This window comes from Macaca thibetana, chromosome 16 (genome assembly GCF_024542745.1).
Source record: "Macaca thibetana thibetana isolate TM-01 chromosome 16, ASM2454274v1, whole genome shotgun sequence".
Taxonomy (NCBI): domain Eukaryota; kingdom Metazoa; phylum Chordata; class Mammalia; order Primates; family Cercopithecidae; genus Macaca; species Macaca thibetana.
The window spans coordinates 19,493,836-19,515,554 of record NC_065593.1 but is presented as its reverse complement, the minus strand read 5'-3'; the positions used below and the strand labels follow the sequence as shown (position 1 = coordinate 19,515,554).

At 47.1% G+C, this 21,719-nt stretch overlaps 1 protein-coding gene across 6 annotated transcripts in view; it reads right to left on the bottom strand.

Annotated features, from left to right (window-relative positions):
* SMYD4 (SET and MYND domain containing 4) overlaps nt 1-21,719 on the bottom strand; it is a 45,528-nt gene that overhangs the window by 14,374 nt on the left and 9,435 nt on the right. For 5 of the 6 annotated variants that reach the window (XM_050763536.1, XM_050763535.1, XM_050763538.1 and 2 more), the window contains exons 3-5: nt 16,930-17,074; nt 10,684-10,773; nt 7,053-8,214 (exon numbers count right to left, since the gene is read on the bottom strand). In XM_050763536.1, coding sequence (XP_050619493.1) covers nt 7,053-8,214; nt 10,684-10,773; nt 16,930-17,074 — 1,397 coding nt within the window. The remainder of the gene's footprint in view (nt 1-7,052; nt 8,215-10,683; nt 10,774-16,929; nt 17,075-21,719) is intronic. The other variant, XM_050763541.1, reaches the window with a different exon arrangement.

Sequence of the window (21,719 nt, the reverse complement as noted above, 5' to 3'; positions counted from 1 at the left end):
CTGCAAAGAGGCAACTTACAGGGATGGGAGAAACTGTGGTCATGTTTGTAAACGGCCTTCCCCAGAGGCTCTGAGGCTTATCCAAGCTCGTCATGTCCGTGACGACACTGAGATACACAGAGGTTCAGGAGATTAGCTCTTCTGCCTCTCAGTGTGGTTTTTTTTTTGAGACGAAGTTTCACTCTTGTTGCCCAGGCTGGGGTGCAGTGGTGTGATCTCGGCTCACTGCAACCTCCGCCTACCGGATTCAAGCGATTCTCCTGCCTTGGCCTCCTGAGTAGCTGGGACTACAGGCACCTGCCACCATGCCCAGCTAATTTTTGTATTTTTTTTTTTTTTTTTTGAGACGGGTCTCGCTCTGTCACCCAGCCTAGAGTGCAGTGGTGCAATCTTGGCTCGCTGCAACCTCCGCCTCCCGGGTTCACACCAGTCTCCTGCCTCAGCCTCCTAAGCAGCTGGGACTTCAGGTGCCTACCACCTTGCCCGGCTAATTTTGTGTATATTTAGTAGGGACGGGGTTTCACTGTGTTAGCCAGGATGGTCTCCATCTCCTGACCTGGTGATCCGTGCGCCTCTGCCTCCCAAAGTGCTGGGATTACAGGCGTGAGCCACCGCACCCAGCCTACGAGCTGTTCTTTTGTTGTTGTTCCCAGTGGTGGGGTCTTGCTCTGTTGTCCAGGCCGGTCTCCAACTCCAGGGCTAAAGTGTTCCTCCCGCCTCAGCTTCCTATCTATCTATCTATGCAGAAAGAGAGACTTGCTCTGTCGCCCTGGCTGGCGAGCAGTGGTGCGATCTCAGCTCACTGCAACCTCCACCTTCCAGGTTCAAGCAATTCTCCTGCCTCAGCCTCCCGAGTAGGTGGGATTACAGGCACCTGCCATCACGCCCGGCTAAATTTTTGTATTTTAAGTAGAGATGGGGTTTCACCATGTTGGCCAGGCTGGTCTCAAACTCCTGACCTCAGGTGATCTGCCCGCCTCAGCCTCCCAAAGTGTTGGGATTACAGGTGTGAGCCACCGCGCCTGGGCTGTTGAGACAGGGTCTCACTCTGTCAACCAAGATAGAGTGCAATGGCACCATCATAGCTTACTGCAGCCTTGACTTCCTGGCTCTATGGATCTTCCCACCTTGGCTTCCTGAGTGGCTGCGACCACAGGCGTGTGCCACCATGCCCAACTGATTTTTAAACTTTTTTGTAGAGATGGGCTCTTGCTGTGTTTCCCAGGCTGGTCTCCAACTCCTGGGCTCAAGCGATTCTCCCACTTTAGTCTCCCAAAGTGCTGGGACTGCAGGCATCAGCCACTGTGCTTGGCTTTGGTCTGTTCTTGAGAGATGTTTCTTTTCTTTTTTTGAATTACGGTTAAATATGTTCCTTAAAAGTTTTAAAGAATTCACATGGAAACAAATGGATCTGGCTTATTTTTATGGAAACATTTTGATAACTTGACTCTTCTACAATTACTAGTTTTTTAAAGTGCTTTCCTCCTTCTGGGACAATTTAGGCAATTTTTTTTTCTTTTTAAAAAATTATTATTATTATTATTATTATTTTTTGAGACGGAGTCTCACTCTGTCACCCAGGCTGGAGTGCAGTGGCGCGATCTCGGCTCACTGCAAGCTCCGCCTCCTGGGTTCACGCCATTCTCCCGCCTCAGCCTCCGAGTAGCTGCGACTACAGGCGCCCGCCACCGTGCCCGGCTAGTTTTTTGTATTTTTAGTAGAGACAGGGTTTCACCGTGTTAGCCAGGATGGTCTCGATCTCCTGACCTCGTGATCCACCCGCCTCGGCCTCCCAAAGTGCTGGGATTACAGGCTTGAGCCACCGCGCCTGGCCTATTATTATTTTTTAACAAACAGGGTCTCATCATGTTGCCCAGGCTGGTCTCGAACTCCTGGACTCAGGCAATTCTCCCACCTCGGCCTTCCAAAATGGTGGGATTACAGGAGTGAGCCCCCGTGCCTGGCTCTTTTTTTTTTTTTTTTTTGAGACAGAGTCTCCCTCTGTCGCCCAGGCTGGAGTGCAGTGGCATGATCTCAGCTCACTGCAAGCTCCGCCTCCCGGGATCACGCCATTCTCCTGCCTCAGCCTCCTGAGTAGCTGGGACTACAGGCGCCACCACCACGCCCGGTTAATTTTTTGTACTTTTGGTAGAGACGGGGTTTCACTGTGTTAGCCAGGATGTTCTTGATCTCCTGACCTCGTGATCCGCCCGTCTCGGCCTCCCAAAGTGCTGGGATTACAGGCTTGAGCCACTGTGCCCGGCTTTTTAAAAAAAATTTAATCCCAAAAGGGGATCTTGCTCTGACACCCAGGCTGCGGTCCAGTGGCACGGTCATAGCTCACTGCAGCCTTGAACGCAGGCTCAAGCCATCCTCCTGGGCCAACCTCCTGAGTTGCTGGGACTACGGGTGGATGCCACCATGACTAGCCTTTTTATTTTACATTTTGTAGAGATGGGGGTCTCACTCTCTTTCCCAGACTGATCTCAAACTTGTAGCTTCAAGTGATCCTCCTTCCTCAATTCCTAAACTATTGGGATTACAGGTGTGAGCCACAGTGCCTGCCTGGCTTTTTTTTTTTTTTTTTTTTGAGACGGAGTCTTGCTCTGACACCCAGGCAGGATTGCAGTGGCGTGATCTCGGCTCACTGCAACCTCCGCCTTCTGGGTTCAAGCAATTCTCCTGTCTCAGCCTCCCAAGTAGCTCGGACTACAGGTGCATGCAACCGCGCCTGGCTAATTTTTGTATTTCTAGTAGAGACGGGGTTTCACCATGTTGCCCAGGATGGTCTCAAATTCCTCAGCTCAAGCGATCTGCCCACCTCAGCCACCCAAAGTGCTGGGATTAAAGGCGTGAGCCACTGCGGCTGGCTTCAGGTATTCTTTTTTTTTTTTTTTGAGACGGAATCTCGCTCTGTCACCAGGCTAGAGTGCAGTGGCACGATCTCGGCTCACTGCAACCTCCACCTCCCAGGTTCAAGCAATTCTCCTGCCTCAGCCGCCCGAGTAGCTGGGACGACAGGTGCGCGCCACCATGCCCAGGTAATTTTTGTATTTTTAGTAGAGATGGCGTTTCACCACCTTGGCCAGGCTGGTCTCTATCTCTTGACCTCGTGATCTGCCCACCTTGGCCTCCCAAAGTGCTGGGATAATAGGTATGAGCCACCGCACCCGGCCCTATTAAGTATTTTAAAGGCAAGATATGGAATCAAGAGTTGGTAACTTTCTGCCATTTAATAGGGAAGCCCCATATATTTTTATGTTCAGAAAAACAGAACAAAATAAGTATATTAGAAAATGCAAGTGAGTGTACCCAAAGGATAACATAATTCTGGAAAAACACTCAACAGCTGTATTTTAGATGGTAGCAACGGCTCAAAGAAGCAAAGGAGGGCAGAGGAGAACACAGGCCAACTTGAAATGTGATTTAGTAGTTTCACGGGACCAGGCCAGTCCTATTTTTACATGTTCCATGTGCTTCAGGATGGGGAAGGGAATCTTGGCCAAAACATGTCTGCTGAGATACCTATATTCCATATAACCTGCCTGCTGAATTAAACATAAACACGCACATCAAAATAGGCTGACAAATTCTAGATAACCTGATGTGAGAAGATCAAATGAGCTAAGCGTGTGTAGTTCAGTGAAGCCACATTTAATATTCATCTGTCTATAAAAACTCGGTTTAGCTAACACCTGGCTTCCTCCCTCTCAAGAGAGCTAATCAAAAAAATTAAGAAAAGTATAATGAATGGATTGAGTCAAAAAACATTTTCTGCTAAAATGAAGATCATAAAATAGAAAGACTGCAAATGCCGCTTTTCTAATAATAGCTGTATCTGTTGTCAGTACAGTCACACTGGAGATGTCAAGCTGGATCATGATTCTCGGCACATCCAAGCTTCCCGTCTATTTTTTTTTTTTGAGACGGAGTCTCCCTCTTTTGCCCAGGCTGGAGTGTGGTGGCGCGATCTCGGCTCACTGCAAGCTCCGCCTCCCGGGTTCACACCAGTCTCCTGCCTCAGCCTCCCGAGTAGCTGGGACTACAGGCGCCGCCACCTCGCCTGGCTAGTTTTTTGTATGTTTTCAGTAGAGACGGGGTTTCACCGTGTTAGCCAGGATGGTCTCGATCTCCTGACCTCGTGATTCGCCCGTCTCGGCCTCCCAAAGTGCTGGGATTACAGGTGCGAGCCACCGCGCCCAGCCTAATTTTTCATATTTTCAGTAGAGACGGGGTTTCACGGTGTTAGCCAGGATGGTCTCGATCTCCTGACCTCATGATCCGCCCACCTCAGCCTCCCAAAGTGCTGGGATTACAGGTGCGAGCCACCGCACCCGGCCCCTATCTATCTTAAGTAGTGTTATCTGTAGGCTCCAGTTCAGGAAAGCAGGGCTGAGCCGGCTGGTCTGTGTTTAGAGGTGGCCCCTTGAGGTCTGGCCACCTGATCAAAGGACGGGCAATATGTAGGCTGGCAGCTGCTGGTACAGTGTCGGGTGGAAGGCTGCACTGGGCTGGGTTCCTCTCTTGGAAATTTAGAAGAAATGGGAAATCTTGGTCAATTGGAAAAGAAGACAGAGAGTAGCTGAGTGAGTTAAGGGTCTGATACCTGGCCGGGCGCAGTGGCTCACGCTTGTAATCCCAGCACTTTGGGAGGTCGAGGCGGGTGGATCACCTGAGGTCAGGAGTTCGAGACCAGCCTGGCCAACATGGTAAAACCCCATCTCTACTAAAAATACAAAAATTAGCTGGGCGTGGTGGTGCATGACTGTAATCCCAGCTACTCGGGAGGCTGGGGCAGGAGAATCGCTTGAATCCGGCAGACGGAGATTGCAGTGAGCTGAGATGGCGCCACTGCACTCCAGCCTGGGTGATAGGGCAACACTCCATCTCAGAAAAAAATGAAAAAAAAAAGAGTTTGATACGTTACTCAACTACTGAGACTCTGCTTTCTGCGGTCTGGTTTGACTATTATTTCTGCCCTCCCTAAGGAGAAACTATATAGCTTTCTCTGGAATCTTGTGCATGTATTTTTTTTTTTTTTCTTAAGACAGGGTTTCACCCAAGCTGGAGTGCAGTGGTGCGATCATGGCTCACTGCAACCTCTGCCCCTGGGCTGAAGTGATTCTCCTGCCTCAGCCTTCCAGGTTCAAGCGATTCTCCTGCCTCAGCCTCCCAAGTAGCTGGGATTACAGGTGCACACCACTGTACCCGGCTAATTTTTGTATTCTGTCATGTTGCCCAGGCTAGTCTCCAACTCTTGAGCTCAAGTAAGTGACCTGGCCCACCTCGGCCTCCCAAAGTGCTGGGATTACAGGCGTGAGCCACTGTGTCAGGCCTTTTGTGTATGTACCTTATAACAAACTTGCTATTACTGTTTAAGACAGTTTTCCTTCATAACCAAAAAATTTCAGGTTGAGTGCGGTGGCTCACACCTGTAATCCCAGCACTTGGGGAGGCTGAGGCGGGAGGACTGCTTGAGCCCAGGAGTTCAAGACCAGCCTGGGCCACATAGCAAGTCCTCATCTCTATTAAAAACATTTTAAAAGGCCGGGTGAGCACATATACACCATGGAATACTATGCAGCCATAAAAAAGGATGAGTTTGTGTCCTTTGTAGGGACATGGATGCAGCTGGAAACCATCATTCTTAGCAAACTATCACAAGAACAGAAAACCAAACACCGCATGTTCTCACTCATAGGTGGGAACTGAACAATGAGATCACTTGGACTCGGGAAGGGGAACATCACACACCGGGGCCTATCATGGGGAGTGGGGAGGGGGCAGGGATTGCATTGGGAGTTATACCTGATGTAAATAACGAGTTGATGGGTACTGACGAATTGATGGGGGCAGCACAGCAACATGGCACAAGTATACATATGTAACAAACCTGCACGTTGTGCACATGTACCCTAGAACTTAAAGTATAATAAAAAATAAATAAATAAACAAATAAAGGAATAAAAAAAAAGTAAATTAAAAAAAAAAAAAAAAAGGCCGGGTGAGGTGGCTCATGCCTGTAATCTCAGCACTTTGGGAGGCCAAAGCAGTTGGATCACCTGAAGCCAGGAGTTCAAGTCCCACCTGGCCAACATAGCAAAACCCCGTCTCTACTAACAACACAAAAAAATTAGCCAGGTGTGGTGGCGTATGCCTGTAATCTCAGTTACTTGGGAGGCTGAGGCATGAGAATCATTTGAACCTGGGAGGTGGAGGTTGCAGTGAGCCAAGATTGCACCCCTGCACTACAGCCTGGGAGAGAGCAAGACTGTGTCTCAAAAAAAAAAATTTTTTTTTGTCAGCAACATGAACTTTTTAAAGAATTTAAAAAGAATTTTACAAACATAGCTTTGCACAACTCTGTAAAGTTAGCTGGGATAAAACTACCCATTTTCCATATGAGACACTGGGGCAGAACGAGATCAAATAATTTTTTTTTTTTTTTTTTGAGACGGAGTCTTGCTCTGTCACCCAGGCTGGAGTGCAGTGGCACGATCTCGGCTCACTGCAAACTCCACCTCCCGGGTTCAGGTGATTCTCCTGTCTCAGCCTCCCGAGTAGCTGGGATTACAGGCACCCACCACCACGTCCAGCTAATTTTTAAAATTTTATTTTTAGTAGAGACGGGGTTTCACCATTTTTTTTTTTTTTTTTTTGAGACGGAGTCTTGCTCTGTCACCCAGGCTGGAGTGCAGTGACCAGATCTCAGCTCACTGCAAGCTCCGCCTCCCGGGTTTACGCCATTCTCCTGCCTCAGCCTCCCGAGTAGCTGGGACTACAGGCGCCCGCCACCTCGCCCGGCTAGTTTTTTTGTATTTTTTAGTAGAGACGGGGTTTCACCGTGTTAGCCGGGATGGTCTCTCGATCTCCTGACCTCGTGATCCGCCCGTCTCGACCTCCCAAAGTGCTGGGATTACAGGCTTGAGCCACCGCGCCCGGCCGGTTTCACCATGTTGGCCAGGATGGTCTTGATCTCTGGACCTTGTGATCTGGCCACTTACCTGTGTGTTGCACGGTGGCCATCGCCTGAGCGTCAGTCTCCCTCTTACCTGTGTGTCGTACGGTGGTTATCGCCTGAGCATTACACTGCAGCTGTAACATGTGCCTCAGCATTGCCACTCCCCAAATAGTCACGTCGGGACACGACTCAGGTATCACTGCTGCTGTGAGCTGAGAGGAGTTCACACCTGTTGGGATGGCCTGTAAACCGGCTGCTTCTAGCTGCCTGCACAGTACAGAAACACAGAGAGCACAGAGGAATTTGTGCTCCGGGCTATGGTTTTCAGTATGGGGCAAAAGGTTGAAGACAGCATCATAATTACTGTCATACTTCCCATTAGCATCGCATCCAGGAATCGGGGTCTCAACCATATTGCCATTTTTCTCACTCTCTCCTCGGCCATAATTAAGTGTCTTGACCTGATTGTCGCTTTCTGGTAAACAGATGTCCTTGTTACTAATCTTAACACAAAGCTTCTTCATGATTTTGCGAACATCCTCAACTCCCACCACAAGAGTCAACCTCAGGGCAATGTGGCAAAAGACACCCAGTGTGAGAAGCAGCCCCCCCAGAGGACATTCTGTCCTGTGGTAGAGCTCCCAGGCCTGCTGCAAACACTCCTGGCTGCAATACTTGGCATAACTGCATCCGTCACACGGAACTGTGGCCAAAGTGTGCTTCAAACATCGGTGACAATAGAGGTCCCCATTGGTGACTCTGGTGTCCCACTGGCTGTCTAGGCCATGATGCGGTGGTGGCAGTTCTCCGGGATTGAGAACACTCACAAAAGCATCCTCCTTCACCAGGAGCTCTCCTGGGAGAATATCTTTCGTGGCAACAAGATAGCGACCTTTTAAAGGATCTATGCACAAGCCGACGGATGATGAGGCGTTGGAAAGTCGTTCATTCTCTCCCCTGAGCGCCACATCCTCAAGGGTTTTGGCCAGAGTTGCTGGGAAGGTTTCTGTGGGATTCTCCTTTTCCTGTACCTTCATTTTCAGATGATGGAGGTTTCTCTGCAGAGTCTGACGGGGGACATCTGCTAGGGTTGGTGTGGCCGTGAAGTTCCTTTCAAGATCACCGACGGTCTGGCTCGCCTCCTGTAGTCTCCCCAGGGCCACCAGACATTCTGCTCTACGTAACATGATCTTGGGCTGCAGTCTTTCTGGATAGCCATGCGTCTGTGCTCTGCTAATGTCTTTAATACACGTCTGAAAACAGAAAGAAAATCCCACAATGACCCTTGGTCCCTAGTCTTCAATGTTTACTCAAAGTATTTCCAAAAATCTATAGGAAAGTTAAGGATTACTAAAAATGGAACAATTACAACCACATGCTTATTTAAATCATATAGTTTTGAGTGATCCTTTCAGTGATTAGCAATACTTGTTGAGGATACTGGTATGCTTAATGTTCTTGGATTAAATATTTCTATTTTTTTAGGAAAAAAAGTCTTCTGGATAGAAGAATTATAGTATGGGCCGGGCATGGTGGCTCAAGCCTGTAGTCCCAGCACTTTGGGAGGCTGAGATGGGCGGATCACGAGGTCAGGAGATCAAGACCATCCTGGCTAACACGGTGAAACCCCGTCTCTACTAAAAAATACAGAAAACTAGCCGGGCAAGGTGGCGGGCCCCTGTAGTCCCAGCTACTCGGGAGGCTGAGGCAGGAGAATGGCGTGAACCCGGGAGGCGGAGCTTGCAGTGAGCTGAGATCTGGCCACTGCACTCCAGCCTGGGCGACAGAGCGAGACTCCGTCTCAAAAAAAAAAAAAAAACAAACAAAAAAAACAAACAAGAAAAGTTATAAAGGGTTAAATGTACTGGAAGTTCTTCTTCCTAATCATTGGCCTCAGTAGTCCAGGACTTTCTTGCTTAGAGTCTAGAGTTAGATTCCTGCTTTTCTCTTTTAGTCTGAAGGGCAGGTAAGTGTGGACTTCTTACTATTCCAATAGTTCTCAACTCTAGGGTATAATTTGAATTTCTGTAGAATTCTGAAACAGATGTATCAAAATGGCATTTTAGAGCTTGTCCTTAGACTTCTCTAATACAAATTCCAGATGCCTCAGAGATATCCTCCTAAAACATTAATCTGATTTTGGTCACTTCCTGTTTTAAAAACTCCACTGACACGGCTGGATGCCTGGCTCACGCCTGTAATCCCAGCACTTTGGAAGCCTGAGGCGGGAGGATCACGAGGTCAGGAGATTGAGACCAGCCTGAACAATGTGGTGAAATGCTCTCTCTACTAAAAATACAAAACTTAGCCAGGCATGGTGGCGGGCGCCTGTAGTCCCAGCTACTTGTGAGGCTGAGGCAGAAGAATGGTGTGGACCCGGGAGGCAGAGTTTGCAGTGAGCCGAGATAGCGTAACTGCACTCCAGACTGGGTGACAGAGCAAGACTCTGACTCAAAAAAAAAAAAAAAGAAGCAAACAGTATACTTTGCAAACACTTGGAACCTGAAGTATTAGCAGCAACTAGTCACTCAGCTAATCCTGACACTGAGCACTGCTGACCTGTTGGATACAGTCCACATCCCCACTGAATGTCCCATCGCTCTTTCCCTTTTCTTTTGAGACAGAGCCCTCTCTCACCCAAGCTGGAGTGCAGTGGCACGATCTCAGCTCACTGACTCACTGCAACATCTGCCTCCCAGGTTCAAGTGATTCTCCTGCCTCAGCCTCCTGAGTAGCTGGGATTACAGGCGCCCGCCACCTGCCCAGCTAATTTTTGTATTTTTAGTAGAGACGGGGTTTCACCATGTTGGCCAGGCTGGTTTCGAACTCCTGACCTCAAGTGATCCGCCCGCCTCGGCCTCCCGAAGTGCTGTGATTACAGGCGTGAGCCACTGCGCCCGGCCCCATAGCTCTTTCTTGTCAATCAACACTATCCCATATGGTCACCTGTGATCAGTGAAATGACTCAGGAGAAAGAGCAAGTTTAGTTATTTATACATATTTTTTGAGATGGAGTCTCGCTCTGTCGCCCAGGCTGGAGTGCAGTGGTGCGATCTGGGCTCACTGCAACCTCCGCCTCCCAGGTTCAAGCAATACTCCTGCCTCAGCCTCCTGAGTAGCTGGGACTACAGGTGCCTGCCACCATGCCCAGTTCATTTTTGTATTTTTAGTAGAGATGGGGTTTCACCACGTTGGCCAGGATGATTTCGAACTCCAGACTTCGTGATCCGCCTGCCTTGGCCTCCCAAAGGGCTGGGATTGCAGGTGTGAGCCACTGTGTCTGGCCTAGTACATTTTTTTGAGAGAGAGTCTCACTCTGTCACCCAGGTTGGAGTGCAGTGGCATGATCTTGGCTCACTGTAACCTCCACCTCCTGAGCGATTCTCCTGCCTCAGCCTCCTTAGTAGCTGGGACTACACTACGCTACACTCGGCTAATTTTTATCCCTGTATTTTTAATAGAGATGGGTTTTCACCGTGTTGGCCAGGCTGGTCTTGAATTCTTGACCTCAGGTGATCCGCCTGCCTCGACCTCCCAAAGTGCTGAGATTATAGGTGTGAGCGCCCAGCCCAACTTTAGGTAGATGCTAATGTGCTTCCGATTCAACCAATAGCAGCATGACCTGATTTGAGAGCTCCATGGAAGAAGCAGAGACGAAGGTCTAGTCCTCCAGTGAAGGCCCCCTGGATCCTCTGCACGCACACTAGGTATTTGATACTCACCTCGTACTGACCCAGGTGGAAGAGGGCTGCCGAGCGGTTAGCATAGCACAGCGACATGTCCTCAGTGTTAGGCCTTGAATGTGACACTCCCTGCAAAACAATGAACTGGTTAAAGGTATAAATGGAAACTAGCATCTCTAAAGTACATTTTTCAGATATTACGGGCTCTTGTACTAAAGACTGTGAAACTGGGAAAGTTACTGAACCTCGTTGTGCTTCAGCTTACGTTTTAACTACCTGAGAGCAAAGCTGTGAAGAGCAAGTGAGGACATCAGTATTAAAAGCACTTTGTCAGATACAGCTTCAACCACAAACAACACTGAAGGTGAATAAGAAACTGAGGGAAATACCTGCAAGCATAATATCCCATTTCCTGAATATAACAAAGGGTGGGTGGCACACATAGAAATTCACACAAGGAGAAACATAAATAGTTACAGAAAACAAATGATTAATTCACATATGGATAGCCAAACAGATGAAAATGAATGCAAAAAAAGGGATACTAGGATGGGCATGGTGGCTCATATCTGTAATTCCAGGCTGAGGCAGGTGAATCACTTGAGGCCAGGAGCTCGAGACCAGCCTGACCAACATGACAAAATCCCATCTCTACTAAAAATATAAAAAAATAGCAGGGCATGGTAATGTGTGCCTGCAATCCCAGCTACTTGGGAGACTGAGGCATGAGAATGGCTTGAACCTGGGAGGCGGAGGTTGCAGTGAGCTGAGATAGTGCCTGAGTGACAGAGTGAGATGGTCACAAACAGACAAATAAACAAAAAAGAGTACTTTTTTCTATCATCAAATTGGCAAGGATTAATAATAACCATAAATATGGTACTCAAGTAAAGGTAGGAAAGATGGTGAGCATTCAATAAAAGTACTGGGATAAGACCCGATGTGGTGGCTCAGGCCTGCAACCCCAGCACTTTGGGAGGTCGAGGCAGGTGGATCACTTGAGGCCAGGAGTTCGAGGCCAGCCTGACCAACATGACAAAAACCCATCTCTACTAAGAAAAATACAAAAATTAGCTGGGCGTGGTGGCGCACGCCTGTAATCCCCGTTACTTGGGTGAGTGAGGCAGGAGAATTGCTTGGATTCAGGAGGCAGAGGCTGTGGGGAGCTGAGATCATACCACTGCACTCCAGCCTCTGTCTCAAAAAATAATAATAATAATAAAATAAACATATATATATGGATAAGTAGGTAGACGATGAGCAAAATAAAGTCATAAATCTTTCACTGGATAAATTCCAAATACATCAAATTCTTAATGTAAAAACAAAGCAACAGGAGCACTAGAAGAACTATAGAAAGCATGCAAAGTAATGCTGGAAGAATCCCTGACTGTGACACAAAACCCAGAGGCCATAAAAGGTGAATAAACTTGACTGCCTGAAAATAAACAGTATCTTCACACCAAAAACAAACACAAGCAAAAGGCAAACACTGAACTGGAAAAAATACCTGCAATTCATATTACAGGCAAAGAGCTGATTTCTTTACTTTGTCAAGATTTCCTACAGATCACTAAGATGACAACCAATAAATCAACAGGAAAATAGGCAACGATATGGACAGTTCTCACGGGAAATAAAAATGGCTCTTAAATATGTGAAAAAAAATGCTCAGCCTCGTACAATCAATAAAATGCAAATTAAAACTGTACAGAAAGGCCATTTTTTACCTATCAGGCAAAGCAAAATAAAATTGATGGCACACAGAGCTGGTCAAGGAGTGGGATAATGGACATTCTCATTATGCGGTTAGTGGGGGTGTACACTGGTTTCATAATTACCGAGGGTAATTTAACAATATATGTCAAAATTCTATATGTATATATGTCTTACATACATATAAAATATCCATTGACCCAGCAATTCCTCTTTTAGGAATTAATCCTACAATCATTTATCATCAAACAGTTATATATGAAAAATGACATTCATGCAAGGGTTTTTTTTCTTTTTCTGAGGCACAGTCTCTCTTTGTTGTCCAGGCTAGAGTGCAGTGGGGCGATCTCAGCTCGCTGCAGCCTCCGCCTCCTGCGTTCAAGTGATTCTCCTGCCTCAGCCTCCCAAGTAGCTAGGGTTACAGGCATATATGCCACCATGCCAGTTTATTTTTGTATTTTTAGTAGAGACGGGGTTTCACCACGTTGGCCAGGCTGGTCTTGAACTCCTGACCTTAGGGGATCCACCCGTCTCGGCCTCCCAAAGTGCTGGGATTACAGGTGTGAGCCACCGTGCCTGGCCCTGTGCAAAGTTTCTCATCACAGAATTGTTTGAAATAGCAAAAGATAGGAAACAAGCATTGATCCACAGGATACTGGTTACATAAATTGATACACCCATTTAATGGAACACCATGTAGCCATAATAAAGAATGAGGACGCTCTTGTTTTTTGAGACAGAGTTCTGCTCTTTCGCCCAGGCTACAGTGAAGTGGCATGTTCTTGGCTCACTAAAACTTCCGCACACCCCCCCACCCCACCCCCCGCACTGGGGTTCAAGCAATTCTCCTCTCTCAGCCTCCCAAGTAGCTGGGATTATAGGCGCATGCCCCACCACGCCCAGCTAATTTTTGTATTTTTAGTAGAGACAGGGTTTCGTCCTGTGGGCCAGGCTGGTCTTGAACTCCTGACCTCAGGTGATCCATCTGCCTCGGCCTCCCAAAGTGCTAGGATTACGGGTGTGAACCACCGCGCCCGGCCTGAGGATGCTCTTTATGTACTGAAATGGAATGATCTTTAAACTATTACTGTTAAGTGGACAAGGCATGATGCTGAACAATATGTGCAGAATGTTACGGATATAAAAACACAGTGTGTGTGCAGGGGTGGAAGGCTGTATTTACACACGTCTGGAGTATGCTCTGGAAATATACTCAACGGTGCTAGTTTATGGGAACAGAAAATCACGTGGTCAGGGGACAGGAGAGGCAGACGACACTGTACACTCTTGCACTTTTAAAATCTATGGGAACAGATTCTCTACTCACAAATAAACCGATATAATAATGAAACTGTAATCATCACAACCAGTACTGCTTGGGATATGGAGAAATGAACATTCCCGTACTCCGCCAGCAGGGATGTTCTTTCCTGGAGAACAATTCAGCATCAAGTACCAAAGGCCTGAAAAAATACATTCCTTCTGCCCCAGCAATTACCCTTCTAGGAATTTACCCTAAGCAAGCAATCGGATATATGCAAATATTTACATAGAAAGATGCTCATTGCAGTGTTATGATCCCGAACAATTTGCCAACATTAGGAGATGTGAAATCAAGTACGGCTTTTTCTCCGTCATGGAACACTAAGCCAGCCGTAAAGCATCGTGTTCCAGTGGAAAATTTAATAACATGAGAAAATGGGCACAATCAATTGTCAAGGGAAAAAGGCAGGTCACAAAACAGAAGGTGCAGCATTATCCCAATTTTGTAAACACATATTTTCGGAGGAAAAAGTCTGGCTGGATGGATGTAAGCAAAAACGTTAACAGTGCCTATCACGGGTTATGAGGTTTTTTTTCCTCTTTGTGCTTCTCTGTACTTTTCGAAGTAAACATATATTACTTTTACAATCAGATAAAAACAACAAATATTTTTACAAAGAGAATAGCAGCTTTCTAGAAAATTGCACAGCACCGTAATCACCAACATACTGGCTTCATGAAATAGGCAGGCTCATCTCCCTCCGCAGTCAGAGCAAACCTTAATTTTTTCTCTGGCTTCAGTTTTTTATTTTCCCTGTTTTCCTTGAAGAACTTCCCATGTGATCACATTTATGATGCACATACATAAAGTTGAAGAGATTAGCTCTGAAAAAAGAACTATTAAGCCATTTATCACTGGATCATTACACCTAACGGACTTTAATCCCTCAGCAATCACTAAAGCTTACATTATTTAGCTAAATACTTTATTATAACACTACAAAGCAGGGATTTTATCAGCTGTAGAAGCTGCTGTTGTAGGTGTGATCGTTTTCAGAAAATTAATCCCAAACTGCAAGCACATTCAAGCATAAACCTGTTAAAGATTCAGAGTAGGATCCACACCCTTCAAATGAAAAAAATTGTTTGTTCTGAACAGAGACAGGGCCTCGCTGTGTTACCTAGGCCTGCCTTGAACTCCTGGGCGCAGGCGATCCTGCCGCCTGGGTCTCCTAAAGTGTTGGAATTACATGAGTGAGCCACTGTGCCCAGCCTACCCTTCAAATTTAAACTTACTCTTTTAATATCCAAGGTCACAGAACTGGTGCAAGAGATTGATACGTTCCTGCTTTAAGCCCATGTAAGTCTCTTAAAAGCTATGGAAGGAAGTTGCTCAACGGATCTTGTTCCAGTTCTTACTATGAAAGCAGGACAACAAGAGTCATTTATACATTATGGTATAGATGGGGTCTTGCTATGTTGCCCAGGCTGGTCTTGAACTCCTAGGCTTAAGCAATCCTCTTGCCCCAGCCTCCCAAAGGGCTGGGATTACAGGTGTGAGCCACTGTGCCTGGCCAAGAGTAACAGGTGACTGATTCCATCAAGCTAACAGTCTCATCACACATTCAGACAAAAGTGGCATGCAGTTCAACAGCGGCTGACAGACATGGGCAAGGCAGGTGAGGGGCCAGTAAGCTTACCGCTACAAGGTATCGGAAGGAATATGGACACAGAAGTTTCTTGAATAAATTCAGAACACATAAATTACTTTTTTTTTTTGAGGCAGGGTCTCACTCTGTCACCCAGGCTAGTGCAGTGGCACTATCACAGCTCACAGAAGCCTGGAACTCCTGGTGTCAGTGACCCTCCTGCCTTCAGCCTCCTGAGTAGCTGACACTGATATGGTAGGTGGGCAGGGAACGCTGCATAACGGCGAGTCCCTGGCTAGGGCTTCACCCTCGGGCCGTGCCCACTGACCTAGGTGAGGACAAGCACTCCTGCCTTCGCGCCCCAATGTTGCATTTTCCAAGACCACCCTGGTGTGCCACGCCCCCAGCCTGGGCCTATAAAAACCCAAGACCCCAGCAGGTGGACACATAAGCAGCCGGACGTTGTCAGGAGTATGCCGGCAGAAGAGCAGCCGACAGGCACCAGCATGCCACCGACCGGTGGCAGAACGACACAGCGTTTGGCCACAGCAGTTGGAGAAGAGTTGGGTCGCTGAGTGGCCGGACTCCAGGGGAAAACCATCTCCCTTCTGGCTCCCCAATCTGCTGCGAGCTACTTCTACTCGGTAAAACCCTGCACTCATTCTCCAAGCCACGCATGATCTGATTCTTCCAGTACACCGAGGCAAGAACCCGGGATACAGGAAGCCCCCATCCTTGCGACAAGGTGGCGAGTCTAACCGAGCTGGTCAACACAAGCTGCCTAGAGACAGCAAACTAAAGTAGCACCATGGAACACGCGCCCACTGTGGCTTCAGCTGTAAACATTCAACCCTAGACACTGCCCTCGGGTCAGAGCCCCACAGCCTGCCCGTCTATATGCTCCCCTAGAGGTTTGAGCAGCAGGGCACTGAAGAAGCGAGCCACACCTCCACTGCACGCCCTGCGAGGGGAACAAGGGAACATTTCCCATTTCAGGACCACAGATGCCTGCCACCACCAGTCAGGCTAATATAAAAATTTTTTTGTGTGTGGAGAAGGGGTCTCCCTATATTGTCCAGGCTGGTCTTGAACTCCTGGTCTCAAGTGATCCTCCCGACTCAGCCTCCCAAAGTGCTGGGATTACAGGTGTGAACCACTGCACTGGGCCGATAAACTACCTTTTGTTTTAGCCTATAACCACAGCAGAATTCTGTCAGGTTTCTTTTTAAAATCCATTCAATATATTATAGATAAAGGTAACACTGGCTATGAAATTTAGCAATATGGCTCTACCTCCTGAAGAAATATGCATTGTTAAATTGCTGAGCTGGGCCAGGCATGGTGGCTCATGCCTGCAATCCCAGCACTTTGGGAGGCTGAGGCAGGCGGAACACCTGAGGTCAGGAGTTTGAGACCAGCCTGGCCAACATGGCAAAAACCCATCTTTACTAAAAATACAAAAATTAGCCAGGCATGGTGGCGCATGCCTGTAATCCCAGCTTCTCGGGAGAATGAGGTGGGAGGATTGCTTGAATCCCAGAGGCGAAGGTTGCAGTGAGCTGAGATCGCACCGCTGCACTCCAGCCTGGGCAAGAGAGCAAGACTCTGTCTCAAAGAAAAATAAACAAATAAATTGCTTGAGCTGGGAGTGTTTTACCTTAGAATACAGCACTGCAGCTCCTGTGTAATCTTTCTCCTGAAATTTTTTGTTTCCTTGTTCTCTGTAGAAAAGGGGAGCGTCCGAGTCCTTTCCCACCAAGTAACCTTTAGAAAGTCTTTTTAGAAACAGTTCATCCTCAGGTCTGCGTGAAGAGAGGAGGAAACAAAAGCAGCAGAAATGCGTTATTTCAAGGAAAGCTCCAAACCATTGCCTTCAAAACAAGAAAGCGGGCCTGCAAAACATTTCGCACACATGAGGATGTGTATATTGTGCAATGTGATTAGAGGAAAGAAATTTCATAGTCTCAGAGACACAGGGACCAGAATTTTTTTGAGACAGGGTCTCACTCTGTCACCCAGGCTGGAGTACAGTGGTGCCATCTCCACTCACTGCAGTCTTGACTTCCAGGCTCAGATTCTCCCACCTCAGCCTCCTGAGTAGCTACACTAATTGGGAGGATGTGTGCCACCAGGCCTGCCTAATGTTTGTACTTTTTGTAGAGGTGGGGTTTTGCCATGTTGCCCAGGCTGGTCTTGAACTCCTAGGCTCAAATGATCAGCAGAATTTCTTTTTCTTTTTTTTTTTTTTTTGAGATGGAGTCTCACTGTCACCCAGGCTGGAGTGCAGCATCATGATCTTGGCTCACTGCAACCTTCACCTCCCCGGTTCAAGTGATTCTCCTGCCTCAGCCTCCTGAGTAGGTGGGATTACAGGCGTCCATCACCATGCCCAGCTAATCTTTGTATTTTTAGTAGAGAAAGCATTTCGCCATGTTAGCCAGGCTGGTCTCGAACTCCTGACCTCAAATGGTCCACCTGCCTCAGCCTCCCAAAGTGCTGGGAATACAGGTGTGAGCCCCCGCGCCTGGCTAGAATTTCTATTTAGAGGACTGAATGCTAATTTTTTATTCTTTATCTCATAATTATTGGCCAATGAACCATCCCTCGGATCATACATCATAAATATCTTTTTTTTTTTTTGAGACAGAGTTTCGCTCTGTCACCCAGGCTGGAGTGCAGTGGCGCAATCTCAGCTCACTGCCAACTCTGTCTCCTGGGTTCAAGCGATTCTCCTGCCTCAGCCTCTCCGAGCAGTGGGGATTACAGGCGCGCGCCACCACGCTCAGCTAATTTTTGTTTTTTCAGTACAGGCAGGGTTTCGCCATTTTGGCCAGGTTTGTCTTGAACTCCTGATCTCAAGTGATCCGCCTGCCTGGACCTCCCAAATGCTGAGATTACAGGGGTGAGCCACTGTGCCCAGCCAGGATCTTGCGTCTGGAGAATGAGATTAATATATGGTGTCTTTCGAACCAAGGAGTATTCTCCACTTCAACTGCTGAAAATACTTGAGTGGCTGACAGAAAAGAAGAGAGATAATGAGAATGAATCATAAAGTAAATGTAGTAAAACATGAACACTTGCCAAATTTGGAAGAATTCACCAATTCTTCGTACTTTTTTTTTTGGAGACAGAGTCTCCCTTTGTCACCAGGCTGTAGTGCAACAGTGGCATGATCTGGGCTCACTGCAACCTCCGCCTCCCGGGTTCAAGCGATTCTTGTGCCTCAGCCTCGGGAGCAGCTAGGATTACAGGTGTGAACCACCACCCCTATTTAGCAGAGATGGGATCTCATCATGTTGCCCAGGCTGGTCTTGAACTCCTGAGCTCAGGCAATCTGCCCACTTCGGCCTCCCAAAGTGCTAGCATGACAGGTGTAAGCCACTGTGCCCAGACTCTTTGTACTATTTTTGCAAGTAAGTCTGAAATTATTTCCAACTAAAAAGTTTAATAAATATATAAATGCGCTACATAATAAAGCTGAGCTAACACATATAGACATATACACATATACACATACTAACAAAAAATATACCTATCTTCCAATAAAAAGAAATAATATACAATAACCTAGAGTATTGTCTTTGACTATAATGCCATAAAGTAAAATACGAATAACAAAAGTAGAAACACAAATGACATGGAAACTAAAAATTCTCTTAAGCAACTCTTGAATCAAAGAAGAAATCACAGAGCTGCAGAATGGCCAGGTGCGGTGGCTCATGCCTGTAATTCCAGCACTTTCGGAGGCTGAAGAGGGAGGATTGCCTGAGCTCAGGAGGAGGCCAGCCTGGGGAACATGGGAAGACCCTGTCTTCACAAAAAATACAAAAATTAGCTGGGTGTGGTGGCACATGCCCATAGTCCCAGCTACTTGGGAGGCTGAGGAGGGAGGACTGCCTGAGCCCAGGAGGTCGAGGCTGCGAGAGCCGTGATGGCCCCACTGCATCCAAGCCTGGGTGACAGAGTGAGGCCCTGTCTCAAAAAAACAAAAAACAGGGCCGGGCGCGGTGGCTCAAGCCTGTAATCCCAGCACTTTGGGAGGCCGAGGCGGGTGGATCACGAGGTCAGGAGATCGAGACTATCCTGGCTAACATGGTGAAACCCCGTCTCTACTAAAAATACAAAAAACTAGCCGGGCGTGGTGGCGGGCGCCTGTAGTCTCAGCTACTTGGGAGGCTGAGGCGGGAGAATGGAGTGAACCCGGGAGGCGGAGCTTGCAGTGAGCCGAGATCATGCCACTGCACTCCAGCCTGGGAGACACACGAGACTCCGTCTCAAAAAAAAAAAAAAAAACAGAACAAAAAGCCCTGGAGAATGTTTACAAGTATTTTTAAAATTTTTGTTTACAAAGACCCACAATAAGAAATACCTTTTACATTGTGACTCAGTATAACGCTTTTGTGTTTGAATACATGAAAATTTCATAAACCATTATTTATCTTTGCTACGTATGAGGTAAAAACAAAGTTAGTATCAAATATGATTTTATTAATATTTAAATACAACATACGAAAGTCACAAATAGGGCTCGGCGCGGTGGCTTATACCTGTAATCCCAGCACTTTGGGAGGCTGAGGTGGGCAGATCACCTGGTCCAGGACTTTGAGACCAGCCTGGGCAACATAGTGGAACCCATATCTATAAAAAATACAAAAATTAGCCGGGCGTGGTGGCAAGCACTTGCAGTCTTAGCTATCGGCAGGCTGAGGCACGAGAATCGCTTGAGCCCGGGAGGCGAAGGTTGCAGTGATCTGGGATTGCACCACCACACTCCAGTCTGGGTCAAATAATACAAAAAAGAAAAACTAGGAATGATTTTATTTAATTTAAGAGGTATGCTTGCCTGTTCTACATTTACTCCAGTCCAGAAAATACGAAGGCAAAACCCTATGCCTGTCTGCTACACCATAGAGCTTGTTCTTTTTTCTGTTTTTGTTTTGTTTATTTATTTATTTATTTATTTTGAGATGGAGTCTCGCTCTGTCACCCAGGCTGGAGTGTAGTGGTGCGATCTCGGCTCACTGCAAGCTCTGCCTCCTGAGTTCACACCATTCTCCTGCCTCAGCCTCCCAAGTAGCTGGGACTACAGGTGCCCGCCACCAAGCCCGGTTAATTATTTTTGTATTTTTATTAGAAACGGGGTTTCACCGTGTTAGCCAGGATGGTCTCGATCTCCTGACCTCGTGATCCTCCTGCCTCGGCCTCCCAAAGTCCTGGGATTACAGGTATGAGCCACCATGCCCAGCATCTGTTTTTGTTTTAAATTAGGTTAAACCTAAAAATCCTAGTTCAAACAAAAGGTTTGTGGTAAACAGTAATACCAAAATTATTCTTGCCTAGCAATAGATGATGAACTCGACTTTTTTTTTTTTTGAGATGGAGTCTCCCTCTGTCACCCAGGCTGGAGTGCAGTGACGCAATCTGGGCTCACTGCAAGCTCCGCCTCCCAGGTTCATGCCATTCTCCTGCCTCAGCCTCCCAAGTAGCTGGGACTACAGGCGCCCACCACCATGCCCGGCTAATTTTTTTTTCTATTTTTAGTACAGACGGGGCTTCACTGTGTTAGCCAGGTTGGTCTCGATCTCCTGACCTCGTGGTCTGCCCGCCTCGGCCTCCCAAAGTGCTGGGATTACAGGCGTGAGCCACCACGCCCGGCCTTAAGTTAATTTTTGGATATAAAGGCCCAACTTCAGCCTTCTGCATGTAGATTGTCATTAGGATACAGACAAAAAAAAACAACACAGTTTTTCTTCCTCCATCCTTGCCTTCTCTCCTAGAACCCTGGGGATGTAAAGCCTTTCACGGAGCTAACTGGCGAAGCAGAAAGTCCCAGCTCTGGCCCCAAAGTAGAGTGCAGATTACTGAGATTGGACATAATAGCTTAATAACTGGGACATATCCACATATGCACCATTTTTTCTCTAAGCCATTTGAAAGTAAGTACAGGCACCACGGATGTTCACCTCTAAATATTTGCAGGCCTCTGCTTTAAAAATAAGGACATTCTCCTATATTACCATAATATCATTATCACTAAAAAATAACAGTAATTCAAATATTTAAATTTAAATGTTACCAATTATTCCTAAAATGTGTTTCATCTTTTTCTCACCCTATGTTCTCGTGTATTGAATTTAGTTATTTCTCTTTAGTCTCCTTTTAGATAGTGCTGTTATTTTTAAATTTATTTTTAATTTTTTTTTTTTGAGACAGAGTCTTACTTCCATTGCTCAGGCTGGAGTGCAGTGGTACGACCTCTGCTCACTGCAACCTCTACCTCCTGCCTTAGCCTCCCGAGTAGCTAGGACTATAAGCATGTACTGCCACGCCCAGCTAAATGACTTTTTATATGAAATACAGATGGGGTGTCTCACTGTGTTGCCCAGGCTGGCCTCCGACTCCTGGGCTCAAGGGATCTACCTGCTTCAGCCTCCCAAAGTGCTGGGA